Source organism: Carettochelys insculpta, chromosome 3 (assembly GCF_033958435.1).
Source record: "Carettochelys insculpta isolate YL-2023 chromosome 3, ASM3395843v1, whole genome shotgun sequence".
NCBI lineage: Eukaryota > Metazoa > Chordata > Testudines > Carettochelyidae > Carettochelys > Carettochelys insculpta.
The window spans coordinates 50,898,036-50,924,357 of record NC_134139.1 but is presented as its reverse complement, the minus strand read 5'-3'; the positions used below and the strand labels follow the sequence as shown (position 1 = coordinate 50,924,357).

The window sequence follows — 26,322 nt, the reverse complement described above, 5'->3', positions numbered from 1 at the left end:
CAGTGTTCTTGTCAGCTCTCAGAAACTAGATTGCATCTGGCCCACTCTCTTCTTGAATGGAAAAATTGCCAAAGAAATCCCAGATGGTGCTGAAAATGGTGTTGCTGATTCAGTGGGTGAGACACTACTTTCTTGCTACTAAACCAGTGCCCCAGCAGGATGGAAGGAAGTTCCAAGACCAAAGCTCTTACTTGGCCATGAATATTTTCTCATCATTCTTCCACAATAACCACTTATTTCAACCAGTCACTTCATAACTCTACCATACTGGGAATTTACTCCAATTTGGATCTGAGTAAGTGCATACAGTTCACGACAGAGTGGGCAATGCATATATATATATATAGCAATTGCATTTGCATTCCCTTTGCTGAAGCATGGGTTGAGGTGGAACTTCAGTTCTTTAGACATATTCACAACAACTCCATTGTGTTTAGTTACTTCTCGTACATTCTGTATGAAATGCTGAACAGTTATTTGAATCAAACTTCTTAAATTGCATAGCCTAAGAACAAAAGTGCAATGCACTCATTCCCCTTAAACAGTTGCAAGGAATGTTATAATTAGACTATACACTCAATTCTATGCACATAGGTACGAACCACTAATATAATTGCATTTGCCTCAACAAATACCTGTAACTTTATGACTCAGCAATAGTTGCAAGGGGCTGGATAAGGGGACAAAAATCTGCCCATCCTTTTTCTTTAGACTTGGAATAAGGCCTATGATTTGAATTCAGTTCGGTCTTTCGCTACATCTACGCTACAGTGCTCTGTGGTCAGAAGTTGCTGTTGGCAAAGATTTTCTGGCAAAACTTCTGTCAAAAGATCGTGGCCAGACACCAAAAGCGGATCGTTGTCAATCTGCTATGTCGACAGAGAGTGGCCAGACTGCCTGGCCGCTCTCTTGACAGAATGACCAACAAGAACAGCAGACAGGGCTGCCTGGTGACCCAGAAGCCCTATCTGTTGACAGAGGGCCCCCTGGATTGTCCACATTGGCTTTCTGTCAAGAGATTCAGTCAGGAAAGGTATTCTGCCTCCTGGGGTAGAGGCAGAAGGCTGTCAACAAAAGTGCCAAGTTCTGTTGACAGTATGCTGACACAATTCATTTTTTGTGTGGACGCTCTGCTGGTTTTGTCAATAAAACACCTGTTTGGTTGACAAAACCCTCTGCTATAGAAGTAGTCTTTGTCTCCTAACTGACTGAGACTTTTGGTAGCATCATGTCACTTAAAATTTTTGCGCGGTTAGTAGTTTCTCAGGGACACAACACTAATGAAATGCATTCATAAACAAAAATTCATTTACAAGAATCACACTTGTACTTTGGAGACACAGTTTCTGAGTAGGTAATACTTTTCTTTAGAAAACCCAAGTTATGTGAAAATTGGAGGAATCATAGAATCATAGAACAATAGAGCTGGAAGAGACCTAAAGAAGCCATCAAGTCCAGCCTCCTCCCCTAGGCAGGACCAAACCCATCAGATCAGCCCAGCCAGGGCTTTGTCAAGGCGAAACTTAAACACCTCCAGGGATAGAGACTCCACTACCTCCCTGGGTAGAACATTCCAATGCTTCACCACCCTCCTAGTGAAAAAGTTTTTCCTAATGTTCAACCTGGACCTGCCCAACTGCAACTTGAGACCATTGTTCCATGTTCTGCCATCCATGACCACTATGAACAGCCTCTCTCCAGCCTCTTTGCAACCTCCCTTCAGTAAGTTGAAGGCTGTTATCAAGTCCCCCCTCAGTCTTCTCTTCTGCAGACTAAACAGTCCCAATCCCTCAACCTTTCTTCATAGGTCATATGCTCCAGCCCCCTAATTATTTTGGTCGCCCACCGCTGGACCCTCTCCAGTGTATCCACTCCCTTCCTATAACTGGGGGCCCAGAACTGGACACAATACTCCAGGAGACTGCCAATCAATTAAAATTTGTATACAGATTTCATAACATTAGCAGAAAGAGTGATATCTTACTTTTCACTAAATATTTTCGGCACAGCTCATCAGTCCAGTTCCCTAACATTTAGCAGAAGGTACTTTTCTGTATGCCATTTATAACAACACAAAAACTTTATTTTATTCCATGCTGGAAAGTACCTTGGTCTAGCTACATCTTAATTTGGGAAGTGACACCACTAAGAGTCAGCTATGTATGGTATGCTTGAATATATCACAAGAAAGGAAAGATGGGCGGTGGGGATGCTTCATGTATCATTACAGCATAAGAAAAACGTATGCACCCCATTATGCCTTCTCATTAATTCTTTAAATATATGTGCTGAATATAACTATAAGTCTTAGGTTACATAAATCTGCTTCTTTACATTATTGTTTGCTGCCTTCAAAGACTCCATTAATTCTTTGCTAAAGGCCCGTTTCATTAATGGTATTTACATTACTATGCAGGAGCTCTACTTTGTTACATTAATTTACACAACTGGTTACTTGAGCAGTTGATAGTAAAGCAATAGACCTTTTTTGGTAACAGCAGCAGATTTCAATGAGAATGTCACCTTAAAATTGTATTCCTTGAAACAAAGCAGAATATAAAGACAATGAATTCAACCCAGGATGAGTTTTCAACTGAGATATAAAAACAAAATACTACCATGTCAGTATTATGCCCATCTGAAAAACACTGAGTAGTTAAATATCGCAACTTGCATTCAGACACACGTCAGTAAGACTCATAGACACAGGCAAATATCAGAGGCAGAATGTGGCATTATATAATCTATTAGGCATTCCAAAAAGTATGGCAACTTTATATATTCTTAGGATAGTCTGAAAATTGATAAGCAAAAGATACAAAAGTTCAGAATAACAGAAGAACTGGTATGAAAACAATCATTTCTTAACAACACAGGAAAAGCAAGCATTTCTGAAACAAGGCATTATATATGACATTGTTGTCACAGAAAAATGACATCACTTCTAAACACTGAGGTTTGAACTTAATCAAGTGGCTATAAAAAGAAATGGTGGTGGTAGGAGAGAATTGGAAGAATATCAAATATTCAGTTTAGAATTAGCCAACTGAGGTCCTTGTTTTATAGAATTAATGAAGTCTGTGTTGATCAAAGCTATTCCAGAGGCAAAAATATTACAAAAAGAGATTCCAGCCATTTCCAGGAAGTCCTCTTGGGGCTGATATCCAGGTGGATGTAAGAATTTGTCTGGCATTTTCTCCAGACCTGGTGTTTCCTACAGCTTTCCATTGGCAAAAGCTGCCTCTTGGAACTGAGGGACAAATGTTTTGAAATAAGCCCTATTAGGAAAAAAGAAAGTTTGTGGTTAGCAAAGAACAAGCTCAGAACAATCTTGTGTGCACTGTACCTACAGCCAAGATGTTTAAAAATGGGAGGCTGAAATTAGCTGCCTGTGTTCACGGTTAGTCCCATAAATAAGTGGCCTGATTTTGAAAAGTGTGCAGTGTAAGCTTGGTGACCTTTATGCTTCAATCTTTAATTTCAGTTATGTTACTTCCTTTAATTAACTGATCACAGTCATGTGCAGCACTGTTAAAGTGATCCTTAACCAATGTCGTCTTGTAGCATCAGCATATATTTGATGTATTTCAATATTTTATACATTCCACGATGATGTTTTGAAGGAAAAATATTTTGTATAGTCATTTGCAATTGTTCTCTTTTCTTTCTCCATTTGTATTATAATTCCTTCAGACTAGTTAGAAGAGTATTTTAGGCACAGAGATAAATAGGGTTGTATCCTGGGAAATGGGGTTCTCTGAACAGCTAAAGAAGTGAAACCATTTGCTACTGCACTATAAAGTTGATGTCAGAGATATACTGGATCCTGATAGTGTTTTTGGAGTAACTGGATTTATTCAACTTTTGAAAAATCTTCAAATTATAGCATCACAGACACTCAGTAAAACTGCAGAGTCAGCTGGGAAAGTGAGAATACTGGTAGGGGATAACCTCTTGATCTGCTTTCTTTCAGGAACTTTCAAGAAACATAGGGTCAGTGATGACAATAGTCAAGGAGTTGATAAAAGCATCAGTTAATTCACTGTGGCAAATCAATGAAATAGATGAGCTGTAATTCCATCAGTTTCCACAGGAATAATTGACATAAGTATGGCTATACCCGCTAAGTGTGTGTGTGTTATGACCTGATTTGTACAAGCAGACATGTGGCTTGCACTGATGTTTTTGTAGCAAACATTGGAAAATGTGGAACAGATCGTAACTAGCTCTGTAACATTCCGCTTGAGATGGGAATTTTTCTTATATTTTGTCAACCATACTATCTCTGTCATCCTCTTCACATTCTTCCTTGCATTATTTGTCTTAGGGTGTGTCTACACTAGGAACTAACTTCAAAGTTAACTTTGAAGTTAGGCTCTACACTGAAGTAGCCAGCAGAGAGTCTACACACATTTTCCCTTACTTTGAAGTTAACACACACTTCAAAGTCCTTACTTCATTCCCGGGAGTGGATTGTGCCCTACTTCAAAGTTTAACTTCGAAATAGGGTGTGTGTAGACACTCAACTTCAAAGTAAGCAGCTTCAAAGTTATTTTTGTAGTGCAGACACAGCCTAAATGTTTAATTATATTTCCACTACCAGCTTATTTTAAATTGCTTGCCTTCCTTCCATTTGAAGGCTTCTCTGTAGTCTCTCCTCTTATGCTTGCTCCTTTCCTCTTGAATTCACATTTCATAGTATCCAAAAAAGCCATACATATTTTTCTAAATGGCAAGAAAATCCTTTTTGTTAAACTGAACATGAGAGTATTTCTATATTTAGTTCCATTTCTGAAACATCCACCTATATTTCTCTGCCTTTTTGTATTAACACTGCTAATACTATATCGCTTTTCAGTTAGCTTTCTGCTGTGGCAAGATTCCCAAATTAAATTTTATTCACACTCAGTACACACTTCCATGCCATCTTTATCTACAGCTACAATGCCCTTTCTTCTCACTTTCCTTGTGTGTGCTCGTCTGCACTGCTGCAATACTAATTTAAAAAAATCCTCCTTAGTTTGATTCTACAGTACTATTTCAGGAAGCAATCCATTGCTCAGATGCAATATGTTGCTCTACTAGGGGTTACATGTACCCTCAAAATGAGTTTCATGCTTCACAGAATTAAATGCCTATCCTAAGATGTAACAGTTAGGTTTCTACTTTGTCATTTGTTGTCTTGCCCAGAATGAGGAAAGATAATATCAAAGGCAATTACCCAGGTGTGTCCCACATCTTGGTATGTAAGAAGCAAAATATTATGAAAGACTTAAGATGATGATTATCCAGCTTACTGGATGGCTGCAGAAAGAAATGTGGGGCATGCAAAGAAATTTCAGCACAGACAATTACTTAAGCTGCAGAATGTTGGACAGTCTGGAGACGAGAGACGGGGAGATGAAAAAGGGACAGTTCAGGGAAGAGCGTGTGATGGTGTCAACAAGTACTTTAGTGGTGGTGAAGAATAGGAAATGCCAAATTTTAGAAATGTTTGAAAAGTGACAGGAATTGTCGAAAGGTTCTATATGGGGAAATTTTTAATTTTATCCAATGGGAAACCAAAACAAAATATTTTTTCAGATCAGTTTGACCCATATTGAAAACTTTTGGTTTGCTGCTTTGAAAAACATTCTGTTTCATGACAGTAAATTTTATCTCTCTGAAGTGCCACAGTGCCTCATGGGAGTTGTAGTCCATGAGTGTTTTATGGTCTCATTCTTTATTATGGGCCAGACACTGTATCACTCACAATGCCCTGTAGTCTCCCCTCTGAGCTACACAGTGCATTATGAAAGTAAAATAATTATGGTGCATCCTGGGATATCTAATCCAATCAGGGAGCTTTGCCCTTAGGAAAAAATGACTGCAGGATGGAGCAAACTACAACTCCATGAACCAGTACATCACCACCATCAGATACAGTTTAGTAATGAACTGGCTCACAACAAAACTTTTGTTGCATGAACCATATATAAAGTATATCAAGTTTTGATCCCAGTTTGGGCAAAACCAAAGGTCAAAATAGTAAAGTTTCCTAGGAGATGGAAATTCTGATTTTTTTGCTTATCTCAGGCCCTTATTCACTAGGGACTAGAACTGTGGAGTTGTTCCTGCTAAGAAAACCAAAATGTTTCACAAATTTGTTAACTGGCACTGGTGCAGCTACATAAGCCTGTCGTGACAACAGAAAAAGACTACAGCTGAAGAGCGCATTGCATCACATCAGGCTGAGGATTGCTATGGGAATGAATAAATCCATCAGAAACAAAGCCAAGTAGTTCTAGAGAGAAACAAAGGCTACGTGTACACTTGCCAAAATTTTGAGGAGTAAAAGCACTTCGAAATAGTGTGGCTACATGGCATGCTGGAACTTCGAAGTTTGACACTTCAGGGTTGCCTTGGGGCTGAATTAGCCTAATGAAGTGCTGAATATTCAGCACAGCACTTCATTAGTTATCTCCCATCACCCTGATTACCATGCCCTCTTCGAAGAAGGGGACAAGTGTAGACATAGCCAAAGAGACTATGCTAGTCTACTCTCTTCTGTGGAAGAGATGGAAAATGCTTTTATCCTACTGAATAAAATTTCTCTTATTCCGTTTAAAAACATAATACAACCACATAAATACCTGCATACAGTACATACATACCCACTTCCCCCATCCCATGTAACAAAAAACTTCAAGCAATGATTGACTGCTCACTATGTCCATTCATTTAACACTATTCTTACTGAATGACTTAATGGTGTCAGCAATTTCAATCTTCAATAGTGTTACAGCACAGAACACTTACCAAAATATTGCTTAGCTGTTAGAAATCACACTTGTGTTTTTATATTACTTTACTATATAATATTACTAAAAGTCTCAGGAGTATTTTGAAATCTCTTCTCCTAGCATGCCTGGCTTTTGATTCCAGACAAGAGGGTTTTAAAAATAATGTAGTCTTCCAGGTAACTTCTGAGCCACAATATGGATGAGGAAGCCTGCTCTGATGCTGCTTGATTTGTACTACTTTGGGGATGGAGAGAATTTTCTTTTTCAATTTCTGGATGATTTTTTTTTCCTTCCAGGAAACAGTTGAGGTCCCCTTCATTTCTCAGTTTAACTTTCTCCCACTCAAATGGCCCTATATCACAATGATATTACAGCAAGTTAAAGAGAACTGGCTGCAATACTCCCTGGAGTGCTTCAAAATTCCTGTGGGCAAAAACCACGCACCCAGGTGCTCAGATTGATGCCTTTGCAACCCCCTCATAAGTGTTTATGTTTTAGTTTACACTGAGCATAAGAGGTTTGCTACCTTCTCTGCTTAGAATGGGAGCACATCATCGCACAGGCAGAAGACTAGCTCTTTGATACATGTCTTGCTGCAAGAATCTTTTGTTTTTATTTCTTCAGATGGTCATTTTCCAAGTTCAAGGTCTAAGTCATTGGGTTTCTATGGCAATTTTTCTTTAGCACTTCAGCAAACAACTCACATTCTCTATATATAACGAATATGTATAGATAATAGGGAACACTGAATTGCAAGAGCTGTGCTCAAGGACTCTGCTCAGAATAAAGCACTTACCTTCCCTTGACCTTCTATCCACTAAAAATAAAGTCTTGGTTTCAGAGAGTAAATATCTGAAAGACGGAAGCATCAGACGACTCAGTATTTACATGATCTTCCAGCGATTTAAAACCCTGACTGTAGTACAAGGTCTCAAGAAGGCTACATACACTAATATATGTCTAAATCCAAGGGGTTCGGGAGCTGAAAACATACTTGACTCCCAATTCACTTTCTTTTGTGAGATTTCACCCTCTGTTTAATGTTATTTTAATGCAACTTAGTGTTGGATCTTATTGTTTAAATGGTAGCAAATCTGCACTGACATTGCACTCTACCCGGAGGAAGTGGTCTCTACTGACTTGCAATGCCATGGTTTGGCCTTTAGCTTTCAACAGTGACATCCTCTCCACAAACTAGATTTGCAATTGTTTAGCTGTAGAAATTTCCCATTACAGAAAGGCTCCCCAGGCACTTATGCTGAAAGAGTCCAGCCACTGAGGCCCACCTTCTGTCTTCTCTCTTTTCTGTGTCCCTTCTGCTCCTGAAGTTAATGGCCTGATAGTTTTCTTGTTACAGGTTGGTGTGTGAGAGCGATGAGAACTGGTAAAGGGTTTCTGTTTCTCTTCACAATCTGGATGTTCCTGAAATGTCAGATCCTGACCCCAGAACAACCAAGGCTCAAACTTTAAGAGAAAAAGTCACATGAGCTACGTCTACACGTGAAGCCTACATTGAAGTAGCTTATTTTGATGTAGCGACATCGAAATAGGCTATTTCGATGAATAACATCTACACGTCCTCCAGGGCTGGCAACGTCGACGTTCAACATTGACGTTGCGCAGCACCACATCGAAATAGGCGCTGTGAGGGAACGTCTACACGCCAAAGTAGCACACAACGAAATAAGGGTGCCAGGCACAGCTGCAGACAGGGTCACAGGGCGGACTCAACAGCAAGCCGCTCCCTTAAAGGGCCCCTCCCAGACACAGTTGCACTAAACAACACAAGATCCACAGAGCTGACAACTGGTTGCAGACCCTGTGCATGCAGCATGGATCCCCAGCTGCAGCAGCAGCAGCCAGAAGCCCTGGGCTAAGGGCTGCTGCACACGGTGACCATAGAGCCCCGCAGGGGCTGGAGAGAGAGCGTCGCTCAACCCCTCAGCTGATGGCCACCATGGCGGACCCCGCTATTTCGATGTTGCGGGACGCGGATCTTCTACACGTGCCCTACTTCGATGTTCAACTTCGAAGTAAGGAGCTATTCCCATCCCCTCATGGGGTTAGCGGCTTCGACGTCTCGCCGCCTAACACTGATGTTAACATCGAAATAGCGCCCAACACGTGTAGCCGTGACGGGCGCTATTTCGAAGTTAGTGTGCACGTGTAGACACGGCTATGGAGTGCTTTACCTTCCAGCATCTCTTATGCTTCCTATGTCTGGGAAAGGGACGTGAAGGTTGTCAATCATCTTCCTAAGTCACTCAAAAACCCAAGTTGGAGAAAGACAGACACTTCAATCTCTGCGTGTGCAGGAGTGTTTCGGAGCCAAGTTTCCTGACACTGACTGCCTCTAAGCCATCTATTTGCACTGACATACTTCGTATGCATGAAAAACTCAGGCGAGAGTTGCCCCAGTGCCTTTCATGCCAAGAGATTATTTGAGGAAGAGAAAGAAATATTTTTTGATGGTCAAAACAGGGTTGCAAGGACTTTTCCACACCCACTGTCAGCTCAGCACCCAGAGCAGAGCACTTGTATGGCATGGTTTAATCAGTCTTGGCAGTGTTTTTCAATGGCAACTGAAAGCTTTCCAGTAAAGAATCTGGATCCATTTTCTAAAGAAATATATATCGTCACCACTTTCTCCTAGCTCCCCAAACATCTATATTGATGCTCCTTCTTACCTGGAGACAACCTCAGCTCATCCCACCTGGACTCTTCACAGGTGCTAATTTTTTGGGCAAACTCAATCTTTTTAATACTACTTGTCATTTAAGCATTTCAGCTCAGTTCTGTTTAAAAATGCATGAGCAGCAGTGAAAAAGGATTTAACACCTTTAAAACATGTTACCCCCAAGGACTGACCACAGCATTTTAAAAAGGGTTACATCCTGTTCACTGGTGTTCAGTGGAATTTAAAATTATATTAGCTCATATATTGATTTTTTTTTTTAAACATCTTTATTCCTAGCCTAGACAAGGCCTAATGGGCCGTGTCTACACTAGCCCCAAACTTTGAAATGGCCATGCAAATGGCCATTTCAAAGTTTACTAATGAAGTGCTGAAATACATATTCAGCACTTCATTAGCATGCAGGCGGCCGCGGCACTTCGAAATTGATGTGCCTCGCCGCCGCGCGGCTCGTCCCGACAGGGCTCCTTTTCGAAAGGACCCCACCTACTTCGAAGCCCCCTTATTCCCATCTGCTCATGGGAATAAGGGGACTTCGAAGTAGGTGGGGTCCTTTCGAAAAGGAGCCCCGTCAGGATGAGCTGCGCGGCGGCGAGGCACGTCAATTTCGAAGTGCCGCGGCCGCCCGCATGCTAATGAAGCGCTGAATATGTATTTCAGCACTTCATTAGTAAACTTCGAAATGGCCATTTGCATGGCCATTTCGAAGTTTGGGGCTAGTGTAGACACGGCTATAGAGAAAAGTGCGTTATTTGCCAGTAACTGATGTGTTACGCTTGCAATCCTCTTTAAACCTGGTAAACCTGGCTGGAGGGTATTCTCCCTTGTAATGATGGGGATCCCTGGAAAGTCAGGGAATGCTATGTCATCTTTTCATGGCTCATGTTAAAGAAAAGTGACATCCTTGGGCTCTGGCAATCCCCAGCTGCCTGAATAGTCCCCTGAGGTTATCAAGTAATGCCCTTTAGTGCAGCATTAAGGCTGCTTCAAAGTACACTGAGGTCTGGGTCCAGAGCTGTACACTCCCGCTTCTTTCCACTGCACCCAGTGATCATTTGATGCAGCTGAGAATCAGAGAGACAGAAGAGAAATTATACCTTCTTGGACACTACCTCTGAATTGGCTATGATACGTTCAGATAACTCCATCTGCTTATAAGTAACTCTACTCTGCAATTTTCACATGCCAGAAGATGAAAATCAGTTTGCCCCTCTCCATCCCAAATGAACTGCTGTTGCAAAACACCCACAAGTTCCTCTAGATCCATGGAAGCTGTAAAGTTATAAGGGAAAGACACTCGGGACTTCATTCTCAGAACCTTGATGTACTGTACAAGATGTAGAGGATGACTCAATGTAAATAGAGTAAAACCCTGACTTACACACAGGTAATGCTCCTGGTTTACTGGCCTCTTAGAAGACTTTTAGGGGTAAATGACAACGACAGTTAGTCCTTGATGTAAGCTGCTCCAATATAAGATGTTTTGTACTTACACCATTGCAACTTTGAGGAACTCAACCTAAAATTCCTTGCACTTAAGTCGTTATGTCATTTAGAAAACAGAATCTTAGCATATTCTCCCAGCATCCTCTGCAATTCTCCTCTGTCTCATACTGCACATAGGAGAAAAATGGTTTAAAAATGTACTTTGGGTTAGGCTCATTTCCTTAAATGGTGCTTAAAATGCTCTAAATGTCTGGTACAGTAAGTGAAAAGTGGTACATTAGGGTTTGAATGGTCACATCGGCAAAATTTATGCTCTTACATTCCATATCCCACTCTATTTACATTACTTCTTTTGGGGGAAAATTACTCATTATACATCATTTCGCTTTAAGTCACAACTTTATGGTCCCTATCCCGGATGTATATCAAGGACCCTCTGTAAATAACAGCACAGAACACTGAGAGCCAGGACTGGTGACTATAAACAAATTATGGGATCATGGGACGCATGGTCACCCCCATGATAATTGGATATCCAATGAGTTAAAATCATGCTGGATCACAGATGTTGCTGGACCAGAGAGTGCCAGACTAGAGAGGTTTAATTATTCAGGCAAAGTTTATTTTTACACAAACCTTATACTGGTAACAGTACCAAAATTTGTTAGATCTTGAATTATGTGCTCTGGAAGTGGTGGTCAGCAAATTCAAAAGTGATCATAACGAATTTATGTAGTTTCATCACTCTCTTCTGTTCAGGTTATTATAACACCCCATCCTGAGTAGCTAAGAACCTTGGTGTGCATATCCATATTTGGTAGCGGCCACTAAGGTCAGAAATTCTCCTTTTTTCTGATCCCTAACAAAATAGTCCAGCTACTGGGAGGAACGGAAACAACTCAAGTCAGAGAAGATTCTTTTATAAATTAGCTGTGGGAGCCATACTCCACCCTCTTCCAAATGAATTAGGTGAAAACAAGATCTAAGCAGAGCATACAGAAGGGCAGAATAGAGGCCTGAGGCTCAATAGTATCTTTTACCTATTCCACCCAGACTAGAAGTATTATGCTGCCACTTCTTAATAAAATCATAATACAAAAGTGGTGTCAACAGCATGGGCATGTTAGAATCAAAAGAGAGGTTCTCCAAACCTTATTACAGTAATCTGACCATTTACTTTTTGAAGTGCAAAATGGTGATTATAGGATATCGTTGCATTTTTCTGTTCCTGCTACAACTTGTTCTGAAACAAAGAAAACTTGTTTTGAAAATGCTTGACACCTACAACAATCTGTTCTTGGACACCTGACAAGAAGGTTTGTCCTTTCCTGGGCACTGTCTCTTTCTGTGCAACTCCCAGTAATTAATCTTTAGAAGTGTAAAAGGTACACACCACAACCCTCCCAAATATAGGAGTGGCCATTTTTCCATAACATGACAAAGCCAAAGAGACAAATGTTTACCATTCTCTCATCTGTTTCTTTTCAAACTCCACTTGAATAACTTTCAGACCCTTTCAAATTCAACTTAATTAATATAAATTAACTGTGTGAATTCTTCATGGTAGAATAAATGGTTACACTTATTCCTACAGAGGATTTGAATTTAGGACACATTTTGCAATAGCATTTGTGACAACTATAACACGTGATTATACACTTCCTTGTGTATCCCTAAGATCTACAAAGAACAGTTTTACATTTAACATTGACCTCATACAAAAAGGTCACCATGCTTCAAAGGCAAAAAGAAAAATTTAACACATACTGAACATCCATTTAATATAAAAGATCCAATGTGACATTATTTCAGCTCTTTAGCTACACTTAGAGAGGGGTCATTAGACATCTCTGCTATTTGCACACACAGCAAATTGAAACTTAATACCTACGTTTAAATCCTTGATATAATAATTATTATTAAAATGTTCTCATTTGCTAACCCATATTTTGTGTTATATTTTAACTATTTATATGAATTTCTACAGTGTTCATTACAAGGTTAAGGATACATTAGCACTTCTCTGGTAGAACTCTATTTCTTTGACTTTTTAACTGTTTATTTTACAACAATAGGGGCTAGTGGAGAGACATCTTACGACACAGCTATTTGGGGGAAATGATCTCTTAAGAAGATACGTCGTGGACTACACTCTAAAAGTGACAGTCAAAACATTGTAAAGTAACTACTGATTTTGGGTGGCTTAATATTGTGATGCCAACCTAAGACACTTAGTTTAAATAGACTCAAGTTGCAGAAGGTGGATATTTAGAAATTAATGAAAACCAAGTAATTTAAAACAGTAAATTGACCACCCAAAAGTGGGGGTAAATTGAAAATCTTGGACTACTTCATTTGGGTTCAGTAGCATCACAATCTTATTCTGCAAGGATTCCTATATCAGTTCAAATGCATAAATGCATCCCTTTTAGCCTGTATGACTGAATCCCTGCCAAACTGCCAGACAGCATACACCTTGGAACTTGGATCAAATCTCTCTAATTGCACTTGCTTTTCCATAGGAGACATTCTGTTGTCACATAATCATTGTGCTTGACCCCATGCCTGGCTCTGCCTTACAGATTTCTCCTTTCCCCACTAGAACTGGTTGAAGAACAGAATAAGCCAACAATCCATGCAACAGCTAGAAGAGTTATTTTGTAACTACTCATGTAACTAGCTAGATACACAAACATGCAGCGAGATCCCAGTGTACAACAAAATTACGTGGCTGGGCAGATGGCTGTAAACTTTATCTTGTTGCCAAGCTGCCAACTAAATCCACTAAAGTAATGCTTCCTTCTGTTCCTGTGTTTGCCTGCCTGCCATTTTTCCTTTCTGTCTCCTTCATCTCAATCTGTTTCTTTTGTTCTGCGAGTTATGTACAAAGAGGAGTTCAAAACATTTCCTGTGTTTGCTTGCATGTTGCTTTCCTTAAAGGGATAAGGAAGAAGGCATCAAAGACACAATCCAGTTTCTCTCCTTCGTTCCATGAAAGTGAAGATTACGTGCCAACTGGAGGCATAAGCATGAATCGAAGCAGACGGTAGCGGGAGAAGATACTGCTGGTGGATTCACAGGGAGGTTTGTAGGAGGCAATAGCCACCATACAAAACTGCTAGAACTGCTTGCACTTCATTCCATAGCATTGCATGACAGAAAACTGTTTCCAATGAAATAGAACTCCATGTTATGGAATGACTTTTAAATCAATTCCCATTGTCACAGAGTTCAGTGCAGCTCAGCCACATCAATTACTAATATACCACATAGTACAAAAAGCATAATCTGTCTGTCTATCTGAAATAACCCATAGAAAATATGTGTAACAAACTGAGCAGAATGTAAAATGGGTATAAAGGAAAAGGAGCCTAAAGGTTCTGAATTTTCTTGAAGAGAAGTCAACAAACATCTCCTTACATAACCTTCCAGCACATGCTCAGTTCTGAGAGGGGACAAAAACAGGGCCACTGGTTCCACAGAATTCTGACACTGGTCACAAGAACATGGATTGCTACCGATAATACAGAAGAATCCATTTGCTGTTGAAATCTAAGTACACAAGTAACTTTCTTGAATCTATATCTTAAAATCAAGGCTCTCTGAGGGTCTAGTTTTTTCATCAACATTAGTGAATTTACATGGGTATATTGCATTAAAACTCATGTAACATGCACGAGTCCCATTATCAAAACAAAAAGCAGTCAAGTAGCACTTTAAAGACTAGCAAAATAGTTTATTAGGTGAGCTTTCGTGGGACAGACCCACTTCTTCAGACCACAGCCATACCAGAACAGACTCAATATTTAAGGCACAGAGAACCAAAAACAGTAAGCAAGGAGGACAAATCAGAAAAAGATAATCAAGGTGAGCAAATCAGAGAGTGGAGGGGTGGGGTGGAAGGTCAAGAATTAGATTGAGCCAAGTATGCAGACAAGCCCCTATAGTGACTCAGAAAGTTCCCATCACGATTTAAACCATGTGTTAATGTGCTGAATTTGAATATAAAAGCCAGCTCGGCTGTTTCTCTTTCCAAAATGGAGCGATAATTCCCTTTCTGTAACACACATACCTTTAGGTCATTGACAGAATGCCCCATTCCATTAAAATGTTGACTAACTGGTTTGTGGATCTGGAGTGTTTTGATGTCTGTTTTGTGCCCATTGACCCTTTGTCTAAGGGGGTTAGAAGTCTGTCCAATATACAAAGCATCTGGGCATTGTTGGCACATGATGGCATATATGATGTTAGTAGAGGAGCATGAGAAAGTGCCCGTGATTCTGTGAGTAATCTGGTTAGGTCCAGTGATGGTATTTCCAGAGAAGATATGTGGACAAAGCTGGCAGCGGGCTTTGTTGCAGGGAAAGGTTCCAGGACTGGTATTCCTGGGGTATAGACTGTGGCTGTTAGTGAGGATCCTCATGAGGTTGAGAGGTTGTCTGTAGGAAAGAACAGGCATGTCACCCAGGGCCTTCTGGAGTGTGGCATCCTGATTAAGGATAGGTTGTAGGTCTTTAATAATTCGTTGCAGTGGTCTGAGTTGGGGGCTGTAGGTGATGACCAGTCACGTGTGCAGGATGGAAACTAGAAGGGTGTAGATAAGTATAGCGATCAGTAGGTTTTCTCTAGTTTCCATCCTGCACACGTGACTAGATCCACTGTTTACAGTCAAGCTCTTAGGTACAATCGCATTTGCTCTGATCCAACTGACAGAGACCAAAAACTACAAGAACTTTACCAAATATTCATAAACCTGAATTACCCACCAGGAGAAGTAAAAAAACAAATCGACAGGGCCAGACGAATACCCAGAGACCAGCTACTCCAAGATTGGCCCAAAAAAGCCAAGAACAGAACACCGTTTTGGAAAGAGAAACAGCCGAGCTGGCTTTTATATTTAAATTCGGCACATTAACACATGGTTTAAATCGTGATGGGAACTTTCTGAGTCACTATAGGGGCTTGTCTGCATACTTGGCTCAATCTAATTCTTGACCTTCCCCCCCACCCCTCCACTCTCTGATTTGCTCACCTTGATTATCTTTTTCTGATTTGTCCTCCTTGCTTACTGTTTTTGGTTCTCTGTGCCTTAAATATTGAGTTTGTTCTGGTCTGGCTATGGTCTGAAGAAGTGGGTCTGTCCCACGAAAGCTCACCTAATAAACCATTTTGCTAGTCTTTAAAGTGCTACTTGACTGCTTTTTGTTTTGATAGTGTATAGACTAGCACAGCTTCCTCTTTGTTACTGAGTCCCATTATATATCATTGGTGGAACAGGCCCCCTGCATTTTAAACTGGCTTATCAACACATTCTGCCTGGCTGTTCAAAACAGATAAGTATTTCACTTCCTTCACCTTCTCCCCAGAGTATATAAATAGACTTTGTTTAGTCAGATGAAGGCTTGTGGTCTTTGATCACAGCTGTTTTACTTCTCTTTTCTTGACTTCCATTTTCCCCAGAGGATCAGTCGGTGCTTAGGGACCCAACTGTCTATGAAAATGGGAGTTACTGGAATCTCTCTGCCACAGTGTGAATGTTCAGCTTCTTGCTAATGGAATATATGAAATATATTCCAGGCTCATCATGGAAGTGTTTCATCTTAGTGCAATTTCTCCAAATAGATGAAATATTAATTTAGTGACAAATCCCAATTGTCTGATGTACATTGTGACAGGCCCAGTCTGTTTTCCTGTTTGCTTGAGGGTCTTAACCAGAGCTGTCCAGTAAATACACATAACGATTATCCTCCTTAAAAAGGACAAGCTTGATGTAATTTATTATTACTACTGTTTACGTCTGTAGGGCTGCAAATGTGGACACTGTGCAGTAGGTGAACTGAGCCATACTGGTAAATCCCAATCCTGAGGGGCTTTAAATTTAAAGTTGAAGGAGATTACAAAACGAAACAGTACAGACACAGAGCAATGCATGGCAATTATAGCTGTAATGCTTTACTGAACAGGTGTAATTTTTGTAGAAGGAAGGAGCTAGACATCATGTAACTGAGATGCTCTTCTAACCATAAAAGGCAGTAGGAAAATGTTTGATATAAGCAGTGGAGGTGGTATGGGTAGAACAAATGGAGTAGGATGGGATGTAGGAAGAGATTAGGACACAGATGTGATCAGGGTCAGAGTTATATAGCTTTGCAAATAAGATATCTGAAAGGACTACAAGAGAAAAAAAATGAAGTCTGTACAGAGATTCAAGCCAGGTAATTACAACGATTATAACAGCCAGGGTACTGAATTATATGAGTTCTGTTTGGGCATTCACAAGAATAGAGCAAGTAGTTAGAGGGGAAATGGATGAGAGCTATAAAAATCATGCAGAAATATAGGAGTAAAAGATCTTGAGAGGTCATCAAGTTCAGCCCCTGCTGGGACACAGGGCCTAGTAAACTTAGACCATCTCTGATGAGTGTTTGTCTAACCTATTCTGAAAACCCCCACTGATGGGTACTTCACAGTATCTCTTGAAAGACTATTTTAGATTTTAACTACCCTTAGAAAGATTTTCCTAATATGTAATCTACATCTCTCTTGCTGCAGAGTAATCCTGTTACTTCTTGTCCTACTTTCTGTGCACATGGAAAACAACTGATCTCCATTCTCTTTACAACAGTCTAACACATTCGAAGATTGTTATCATGTTCCCACTTAGTTTCTTTTCTCAAGAGTAAAGAGACTCAGGGTTTTTAATCTTTCCTTACAGATCAACTTTTCTACACCTTTTATCATTTTTTTTGCTTTGCTTTGGACTCTCTCCAATTTATCCATATCTTTTCACAAGTAGGGCACCCAGAACTGGACAAAGCACTCCAAGGCCTCCCCAGTGCTGAGGAGAGCAGGACAATTACTTCTTAGCCACGTCTACACGTGCCGGCTACTTCGAAGTAGCCGCGCCAACTTCGAAATAGCGCCCGCCACGTCTACACATGGCGAGCGCTATTTCGAAGCTGAAATCGACATAAGGCGGTGAGATGTCGAAGTCGCTATCCTCATGAGGAGATGGGAATAGCGCCCTACTTCGACGTTGAACGTTGAAGTAGGGCACCTGTAGCTGATCCGCATCCCGCAACATCGAAATAGCGGGGTCCACCATGGCGGCCATCAGCTGAGGGGTTGAGAGACGCTCTCTCCAGCCCCTGCGGGGCTCTATGGTCACCGTCTGCAGCAGCCCTTAGCCCAGGGCTTCTGGCTGCTGCTGCTGCAGCTGAGGATCCATGCTGCATGCACAGGGTCTGCAACCAGTTGTCGGCTCTGTGGATCTTGTGCTGTTTAGTGCAACTGTGTCTGGGAGGGGCCCTTTAAGGGAGCGGCTTGCTGTTGAATCCGCCCTGTGACCCTGTCTGCAGCTGTTCCTGGCACCCTTATTTCGATGTGGGCCGCTTTGGTGTGTAGACGCTCCCCTGCAGCGCCTACTTCGATGTAGTGCTGCCCAACGTCGACGTTGAACGTCGACGGCACCAGCCCTGGAGGATGTGTAGACGTTATTCATCGAAATAGCTCATTTCGATGTCGCTACATCGAAATTAGCTATTTCGATGTAGCATTCACGTGTAGACGTAGCTCTTGTGTTTCACATACAACACACTTGTTAATATACCCCAAAGTGGTATTAGTCATTTCACAACTGCATCAAATCACTGACTGATATTCAATTTATTATTCACTATAACTCCCAACAGCAGATATTGGCATTAAGATTGACAGTGGAGAAAGCTTGACAAAAGAACAAGAACATTTACAATTGCTTTGTTGATTTTCAGAAGGAATTTGACAGTATAGATCAGTGTTGGAGTCATTTGGAATCGATAGACGACTGATATGATTGTTGAAGGATATCAGCAACAATGCGGAGGCAGTGATAAGAATGTGTGGGGAGTTGGGAAGTTGGTTTAAGAACAAGTAGAGGTAGGAGACAAGGAGATCTGATATCGCTGTGTATCTTCATCACATACCTAGAGAGAACAATGGACAGGAGCAATGAAGAGGTAGAAGGGATATCAGTGTATGGGATAAGAATTAACAACTTGAGGTTCGTGGATGATATAGTTATCATTGAAGAAGATTAAGAGAAGTTAGCAAGAATGGTGCAGGTGGTAAATGGGGAAGGGAAGGGGTACGGACTGATTACGAACATTGATAAAACAAAAGCAATGGTATTTGGAGATAAGGATATAAGAAGGAAGATCAGTGTAGACAGGATCAAACTAGATACCATAAAGTTCACCTATCTGGGGAGCAACATGACATATGATCTAGACTCTAAGAAGGAAATAGTGATTAGAATAGCAAAAACGATGGACAAGATCTGGAAATACAAAGTGATAAGCTTAGGAACGAAGCTGGGCATCTTGAAAACGTGTAATTCAGCAGCATGTTGTATGGATGTGAGACATGGGCAGTAATGAAAGATTCAAAGAGAAGGATATTGGCATTCAAGAGGAGCTGTTATAGAAAGATCCTGAGAATAGGATGGATGCAGAAGGTCACCAACAAGGAATTATATAGGAAGATATAGCTGAAAGAGAACCTACAGAAGGTTATGCAACAGAAGTTACAGCTATTCAGGCATATCTGCAGAATGAACAATGAATGAAAAGTTAAGACCCAAGTATTCAGCATAATGGATGGCTTGAACAGGAGAGGAAGACCTCACAGAGAATGGGTAGATGATATAGGAGATTGGTGCAGAGCTGGTTTACAGAAACTAAGCCACTCCGCACTGGACAGGGAAAGATAGAAGGAAATAGTGAGGGAGGCATCAGACACCAATGGGTGCTCAGCCCAAGGTTATTGGTGATGATGATAACTCCCAGACCTTTTTCAGCAGTATTATGTATTCAAGCCAACTATTTCCTATTTGGTAGTTATGCACTTGATTATTCCTCTCCAAGTACTTTGCAATTGTCTTTATTGCAATTCATCTTAATTTCAGAGAGGTAGCCATGTTAGTCTGTATCTGCAAAAACAACAAGAAGTCCTGTGGCATCTTATAGACTAACAGATATTTTGGAGCATATCCTCAAAGCTTATACCCCAATATATCTGTTAGTCTATAAAGTACCACAAGACTTCTTATTGTTTTTAATCTTAATTTCAGACTCATTCTATAGTTTGTCAAGATTGTTGGGAATTCTGTTCCTGTTGTTCAAATGCTTGCAATCCTTCCCATCTTGGGTCATCTGCAAATTTTCTAAGTATATATTCCATGACTTCATTATCCAACTCATAACTGAAAATACTGAACAGTACTGAATTTAGGACTGACCCCTTTAGGAATCCTGTAGATATGCCTTCCTCGGCTGACAATGAACTGTCAATACCTGTTCTTTGAGTATAGTCTTTCAACCAGTTGTATACCCACTGTATAGTGATTTCATCAGACCATATTCCCCCAGTTTACTTATGAGAATGTCCTGTGGGATTGTATCAAAAGCACTACTGAAATCAAGGCACATCATATCTACTGTTTCTTATCTTTTGACTAGGCCAGCAACCCTGTGAAAGAAGGGAATAAGGTTGCCCTGACATGATTTGTTCTTGACAAACCCTCGCTGGTTATTCTTTATAACCTTCTTATCCTATAAGTGCTTACAAACTGATTTTTAATCATATATTCCACAATCTTTCCAGGTATGTAAGTTTGGCTAACTGGTCTATCATTCTTCTTTGTCCCTTCTTGTAAAGATTGATCCTATATTTGCACTTCTCTAGACCTCTGCTCCTTCTTCTAGTTCCTTAAGTACCTTACGGAATGAATTTAATTGGGCAACTTGAATATATCAGTTTATGTAAACATCAAGAATGTTTTCTTTCCCTTTTTTGGCCTGTGTTCCCTCCCCCTTGCTGTGTGCTGAGCATCAGGTTACCAGCCATCTTTTCAGTGTATCTTAAGCAAAATAGGCATTAAACACCTCTGCCTTCTTGACACTATCAGTTATTAACTCTCCTTCCCCACTAAACAGATGGCTTTCACTTTTCTTTTCATTCTCTTACTGTTAATATATTTAAAGAACCTCTTTTTATTGCCATTTATGTTCCTCGCTAGGTGTAACTCATTTTTGACCTTAGCATTTCTGATTTCATCATTCTGCTTGTGCTCTCTCTTATGTACTCCTGAGGAGTGATTTATCCGTATTTTCACTTTTTTGTAGGATATGTGGATCAGCAAAACAAAGTAAAACTGTTATTTATTTATCTGGTCTGATGAGACATACCTATTTGCACTCTACGCAAATGTGTTATGTAAAAGTTAGAACATATTAGTACATACCTTATTAATTTCACTAACTAACATTTCACCCTAGTATCTATGTGAACTATTAAAACTCAACTTCCCCCAAATCCAGACACTTTTTCCTGCCTTCTCCCCTTTTCAAAAGCCCAGAAGAAAAGCAGGGCCTTGCAGAAGTCCCTGGAGGTAAATATATTGATCTTAATTTAGCTTTAGCAGTCTTGATTATGACCCCTTTAAAAAACACCACTACCTATTTATCAACAGTATTTTAGAGCATTTATTTCTGTAGAATCTAAGAACAAATAATTCTCACTGCCCAAATTTTTAAAGTTAGTCTATATAATATTTTACCTTTTAATAAAATAAGAGATTATTTGCCTGTGAAGTGCTCTTTTTTATATTTTAAGTCTACTAAACAAAAAAGCTTTATTTTGTAGGTTCTCTTTGTTAATAAATAATACCTATAGTTAAAATAGATATTCTTTCATTCAAAATAGATTCTTTCCCTCATCCCAATATATTGAATTTCATACAGCGTGCTGTGTTCTTTAACAGTTGTTTTCCTCTTCCTATTGTCAAAGCTTCAATGATTAGTGACCAGAAACAAGTATTCCAGCCCTCCTATCTTGGCTGAAATCCACGTAATGCATGACAGCACTGAAGATCCCTGGCAGGCACCTCAGAAGCTAACATACCATATCTTAAGTGTCAGATTTAATTAGCGAAGAAGACACTTTCAAAACTACATGAAAAATATGATTAAACTAGAATGACTTTGTTATATGTATTCTACATGTACCCAGAGAGTATTATCTTTAGATGATGCTATTCTATTAAAGAATATCTTGAACATTAATGCTTAGTTTATTAATTTGCTATTTTTGCCCACAAAACTGTATTTTACAATTAAACATGGTTTTGGTATTAAGGTTACCCTATTAATAAATACAATGTAATGAATTACAAGGAGGAATGCTATTATTTGTGCTTTAGCAAACTGTTACTTTCCCCCTCCCTTCATTTACCTGTCTTCTCTTACGTGTAATTCAGGTCAGGATGCTCCTGTCAGTGAATATAAGTTATGACTTGAAGAGTTATAAAACTGAGTTAACCCCCTCACAAACCATACACACTTCAGCCATTACATCTCTTTTCTATGGCTATGTTTTACTGGCTCTTTTGAGGCTCAGGGAGAAAGCCAATCTGGAGAAAATAAGATCTGCCCTCCGCTGATCCTAGGAGAGGAAACCCACTGCTTCTTTTTCTGCTGCAAATCTTTCTCTAAGACCAGCAAGAGTTAAACAAGTGAGATTGCTTACCAGGCTACCCTTGTGACCCCATGTAACCTACTGGTCTGGTCTTCATTAGGAAGGATATTCTAAGTAGTATCGATGTTTTTGGCTGTTTTTTCCACTGTGCCCCACATCATTGCTGCTGTCAAAGATGGTTCCTGGGACCCAAGAGTGAGAACGAGTTTTGGTGGATCTTACTTTTAGCATTTTGTTTCATTCTGTTAAGGGTTACCACACATCATCATCATCACCAACTGGACTGCCATGAATGCACCTGAAGATAGTGCTTTGGCTAGTGAGCAGGGCTAAAACCCCTAATTATGAGTGACTTGAAAGACCCAGCTTAAGACCACTTTAAGCACAAAGTACACATTTAGTAGCTCTCTAGATTTAGCAAACTTGGGAAGTAAAACTAAAGAAGCGTGAAGTATCATACTGAAAGTGTAAGATGTAGGATGTAATACACATATTTAGCATTACACAGCAGATAAACATCGGGGTGCCATTCATGCACTGCTGGTCCTCACACAGGGCTCTTTGTACAAGTGACTGAACACCACAAAGCAAAGAACAATAGCAAAGGATGTACAAGGTTAATATGCTCTTAAGGGAGAATGGAGATTGGTGGGAAAGGTGTTTGACTCCATGGCTTTAACTTTTTTTCTTTTGGGATTGTGAATATTTTTAAACTGTTTTCTCTTTCATTGGTGTGCTTGATAGGCAGATATTAATTGCATGACACAGGATTCCAATAAGTGCATTGCTTTGTGAAGGGCATATTAAATAACAGTGGATGACTGGGTTTATAAAAGTAACTTACCATTAGTTTCCAAAGATCTTAAGTTCTAATATATAAAAAGTTTTGACATATGATTTTAGAACAGATTATTGACTGTCAGGTTTATTGGGAATTTTCACAATTCTTGGATTCTCTTCTACAGTAGAAAAGATTTACTGAATACGTGGCGGTGCTTCCTGGAGTTAGAAAGCAAAAATGTGTAATATTCCATTACTATTATTTATGCAGTGTCATGGGAGTGTAGTTGGAGCACATTTTTTCCCATGATCTTCATTTATTATTACCTTCCTCCACCCAATTTGTAAACTTTATTGTAACTTCTGGATAGCTTAATATAATATAGACAAAAAGAGCACAAATAGATAGTTGATGTGTGGGTGCAGGGCAACTGATTTTTTTTTAAATCTGTTTTTAAAAGATCCTCAATGGATCTGAAATAATCATTTGTGTTTGGAAGGTTTTTTTGTTTGTTTGTTTTTTTGCCATGGAAGCCCTGTTACTAGCAGGCTGGCAGAAGACTATAATACAGATTTAATTCTTCCCTGTAATCCTGTACAGTGACATTTACTTATGCCCATTTAAGAGAAGAAAGTAAAAACTGTAAAAAGTTTTGCATGAATTATAAATATTAAACTCTTCAAGAAGTGCCAAAGTATCAGAGAAGGAAACAAAACGTTTCAAGGTACTTTTTCAAAAACAGAGTAAAAAATATCAGTAGATATTTTGCCCAAGATGTGTTAAGACAATAACTGACATAGTATAGGAACACAGGATTGGAAGGAACCTCTTGGGTCATTAAGACCAGTCCCCTGCTATTGCTACCATAAAATCCTAATAATACATTTATCAAGCTCCTTGTAATTAGGTCTTTTGCCCCCACTACTAGTGGAAGGCCTTTCCAGAACCTCACTCCTTCTAATTTCTAGTTTATATTCATCATTTCTCTTTAGTGTATATAACTATTGTCATTCCCTGGTGTTTGTCCTCCTCATGTATACCTAAAGAGCAACCATAAATTCCTTTCCACCTTTATTTTTCTTGACAAAACAAGCGAAGTTCTGTTAATATCCTCTCATTAAAGTATGAAGGCAGATGAGTTGAGATACTGACTGATGTCACTATATGAAGAATGGTTGCTAGTACAAATGAAAGGAGATTCATACTGAAATGTATTAGAAAAAACTGGAAACCATTGAACATAATTCTGATTGAAGCTGAAAGCCCCACTCAAGCCTGGGCCCATGCAGAGCATGCAGAGGTATGTAAAAGCGTAAGGCCACGTTAACCAAACACACCAGTGAGTGGGTGGATGGCAACAGTATTAATCAGAAACAAATTTTAAGAAATAGATTGTTTTAGCCAAGTTGTAAAGAGCTTATAAACACTGAAGTTGGAGTATATATTAGGATAACATTTTCCCACTCTTCTGTAATATTTGACAAGAAAAATACTTTACTGAGGTTTATACTAGGCTAAAGAACTAAATTCTGCTGTAACTTGCACTACTTGCAGTCCTGCTGAAAGCTGCACAGTGTGCATGTAAGGGCAGAAACTCGGCTGGAGCGTGTTTAACAAATGAATATCATTTGTATGAACAAACAAGTGTTATTTACAATATTCCTATGTGAAATCCCAGGCTCAGAGTCTGTATGCTTTTTAAAGAGACAGTATGTGCAGACTTGAACGCCAACTGAAGAAAATAAACAAGAGCTTTCCCATGGAAGCAACACAAAGATGTTTTATTTCACCTGTACAGCACAAACAATGATTCTATCATTCCATAATTTATTCACATTCTAATGCTAGCCACGTATTTTACGACATCTTTATCACACTTTTAGACAGATGATTCACACAAGTTTCAAGTTGTGCCTATTCTGCGGACATGTGCAGTGTTTCCAAATGGGCTAACTAATATGTTTGAATTAAAATGTTCAAATACCCTTTGGCACATACATAGCCATGTTAAAAAAAGAGTTAGCTGTGGTGAAAATGTGTTATCTGGTCCTAAGGCTTATGCCACATTACAAAATGTTACCATAAACATACTTCTTTTGGCACAATGTCCAATGGGTTTTTCATTGTCAGTCCCTTGGGTACTTTCTTTGTGTCCACACACATACTTTTGATTCCTGGTAGGAAAACCTTTTCTGTTGGTCACATTAAACCATCTCCCTGAATGACATGGACTTCTACTGCACTATTCCACAGCCACAATGCCCTTATAGATCATGTATTACCTATACATAAAACAGTCGTCTGACAACAGTCCTATAATGCCCCTGTCCCTGTGACAATGACTCTCCTGATCTCTGTTTCTGAACTCTGTGGCCAGGGGTCACAGTGATCAGAAGACACCCACAGCTCCCTTTAAAACATCAGCATGTTTTAGAAATGCATCTCTTCCTGCCAGCTCACCTTAGAGCACACAGATATAAACAGGTGAATCTTGTACTGCTGCGGTCATTAAAAAATTCTTGGCTCCCCTCCAGCTGTGGGGAGAAGGAGCTGCACAAACCCAGAGGCAGAATAAGTGCTGAAGCAGAGACAACTATATGGACATTGAAGCAGCTCATGCACAACAGGGAGGGGTACCAATTCTGGGTAAAGGAGAAGGAACAGCAGCAGCTGTACAAAAGGGAGGCCAATAAAACCTGGGGCTGCTCCACATACCTACTGCTTCTATGCAGAACTGGATGCCATATTTGGTGAGGATATCACCATCACCCCAAAAGTGACAGTGGCCCCAATGGGAGATCAGGTGAAGGGGACACAGCACTGCACAGCAGCAAAGAGTTTGTCAAAGACATGGACACAGATGACGTAGATCCAGTGGAGAGCCTGAGTCAGCTGAATTTGACTCAGATGAGTCCTGAGGAGGAACACACTGAGAAAGGGAAGGCAGCTCAAGTAAGCATCTTACTGTTGCTCTCCCACATACTTTGTTTATGGGCCCCCAAAACTCCCCACTCTTGCATCTCCGCCTCAAACACTTTCCTTGCATGCTTTGCTGGGATTCAGAGGTAGAAAGAGGTAGATGGTTTGTTGCTGGCTCTTTGGGC

The 26,322-nt window shown here is 40.0% G+C and overlaps 1 protein-coding gene across 4 annotated transcripts in view; it reads right to left on the bottom strand.

The window, feature by feature from the left end:
• Positions 1–1,324: 1,324 nt before the first annotated feature.
• Positions 1,325–26,322, bottom strand: part of BABAM2 (BRISC and BRCA1 A complex member 2) — a 298,575-nt gene continuing 273,577 nt past the window's right edge. For all 4 annotated transcript variants that reach the window (XM_074988576.1, XM_074988574.1, XM_074988575.1 and 1 more), the window contains exon 12: positions 1,325–3,278. In XM_074988576.1, coding sequence (XP_074844677.1) covers positions 3,215–3,278 — 64 coding nt within the window. In that variant the 3' untranslated portion in view covers positions 1,325–3,214. The remainder of the gene's footprint in view (positions 3,279–26,322) is intronic.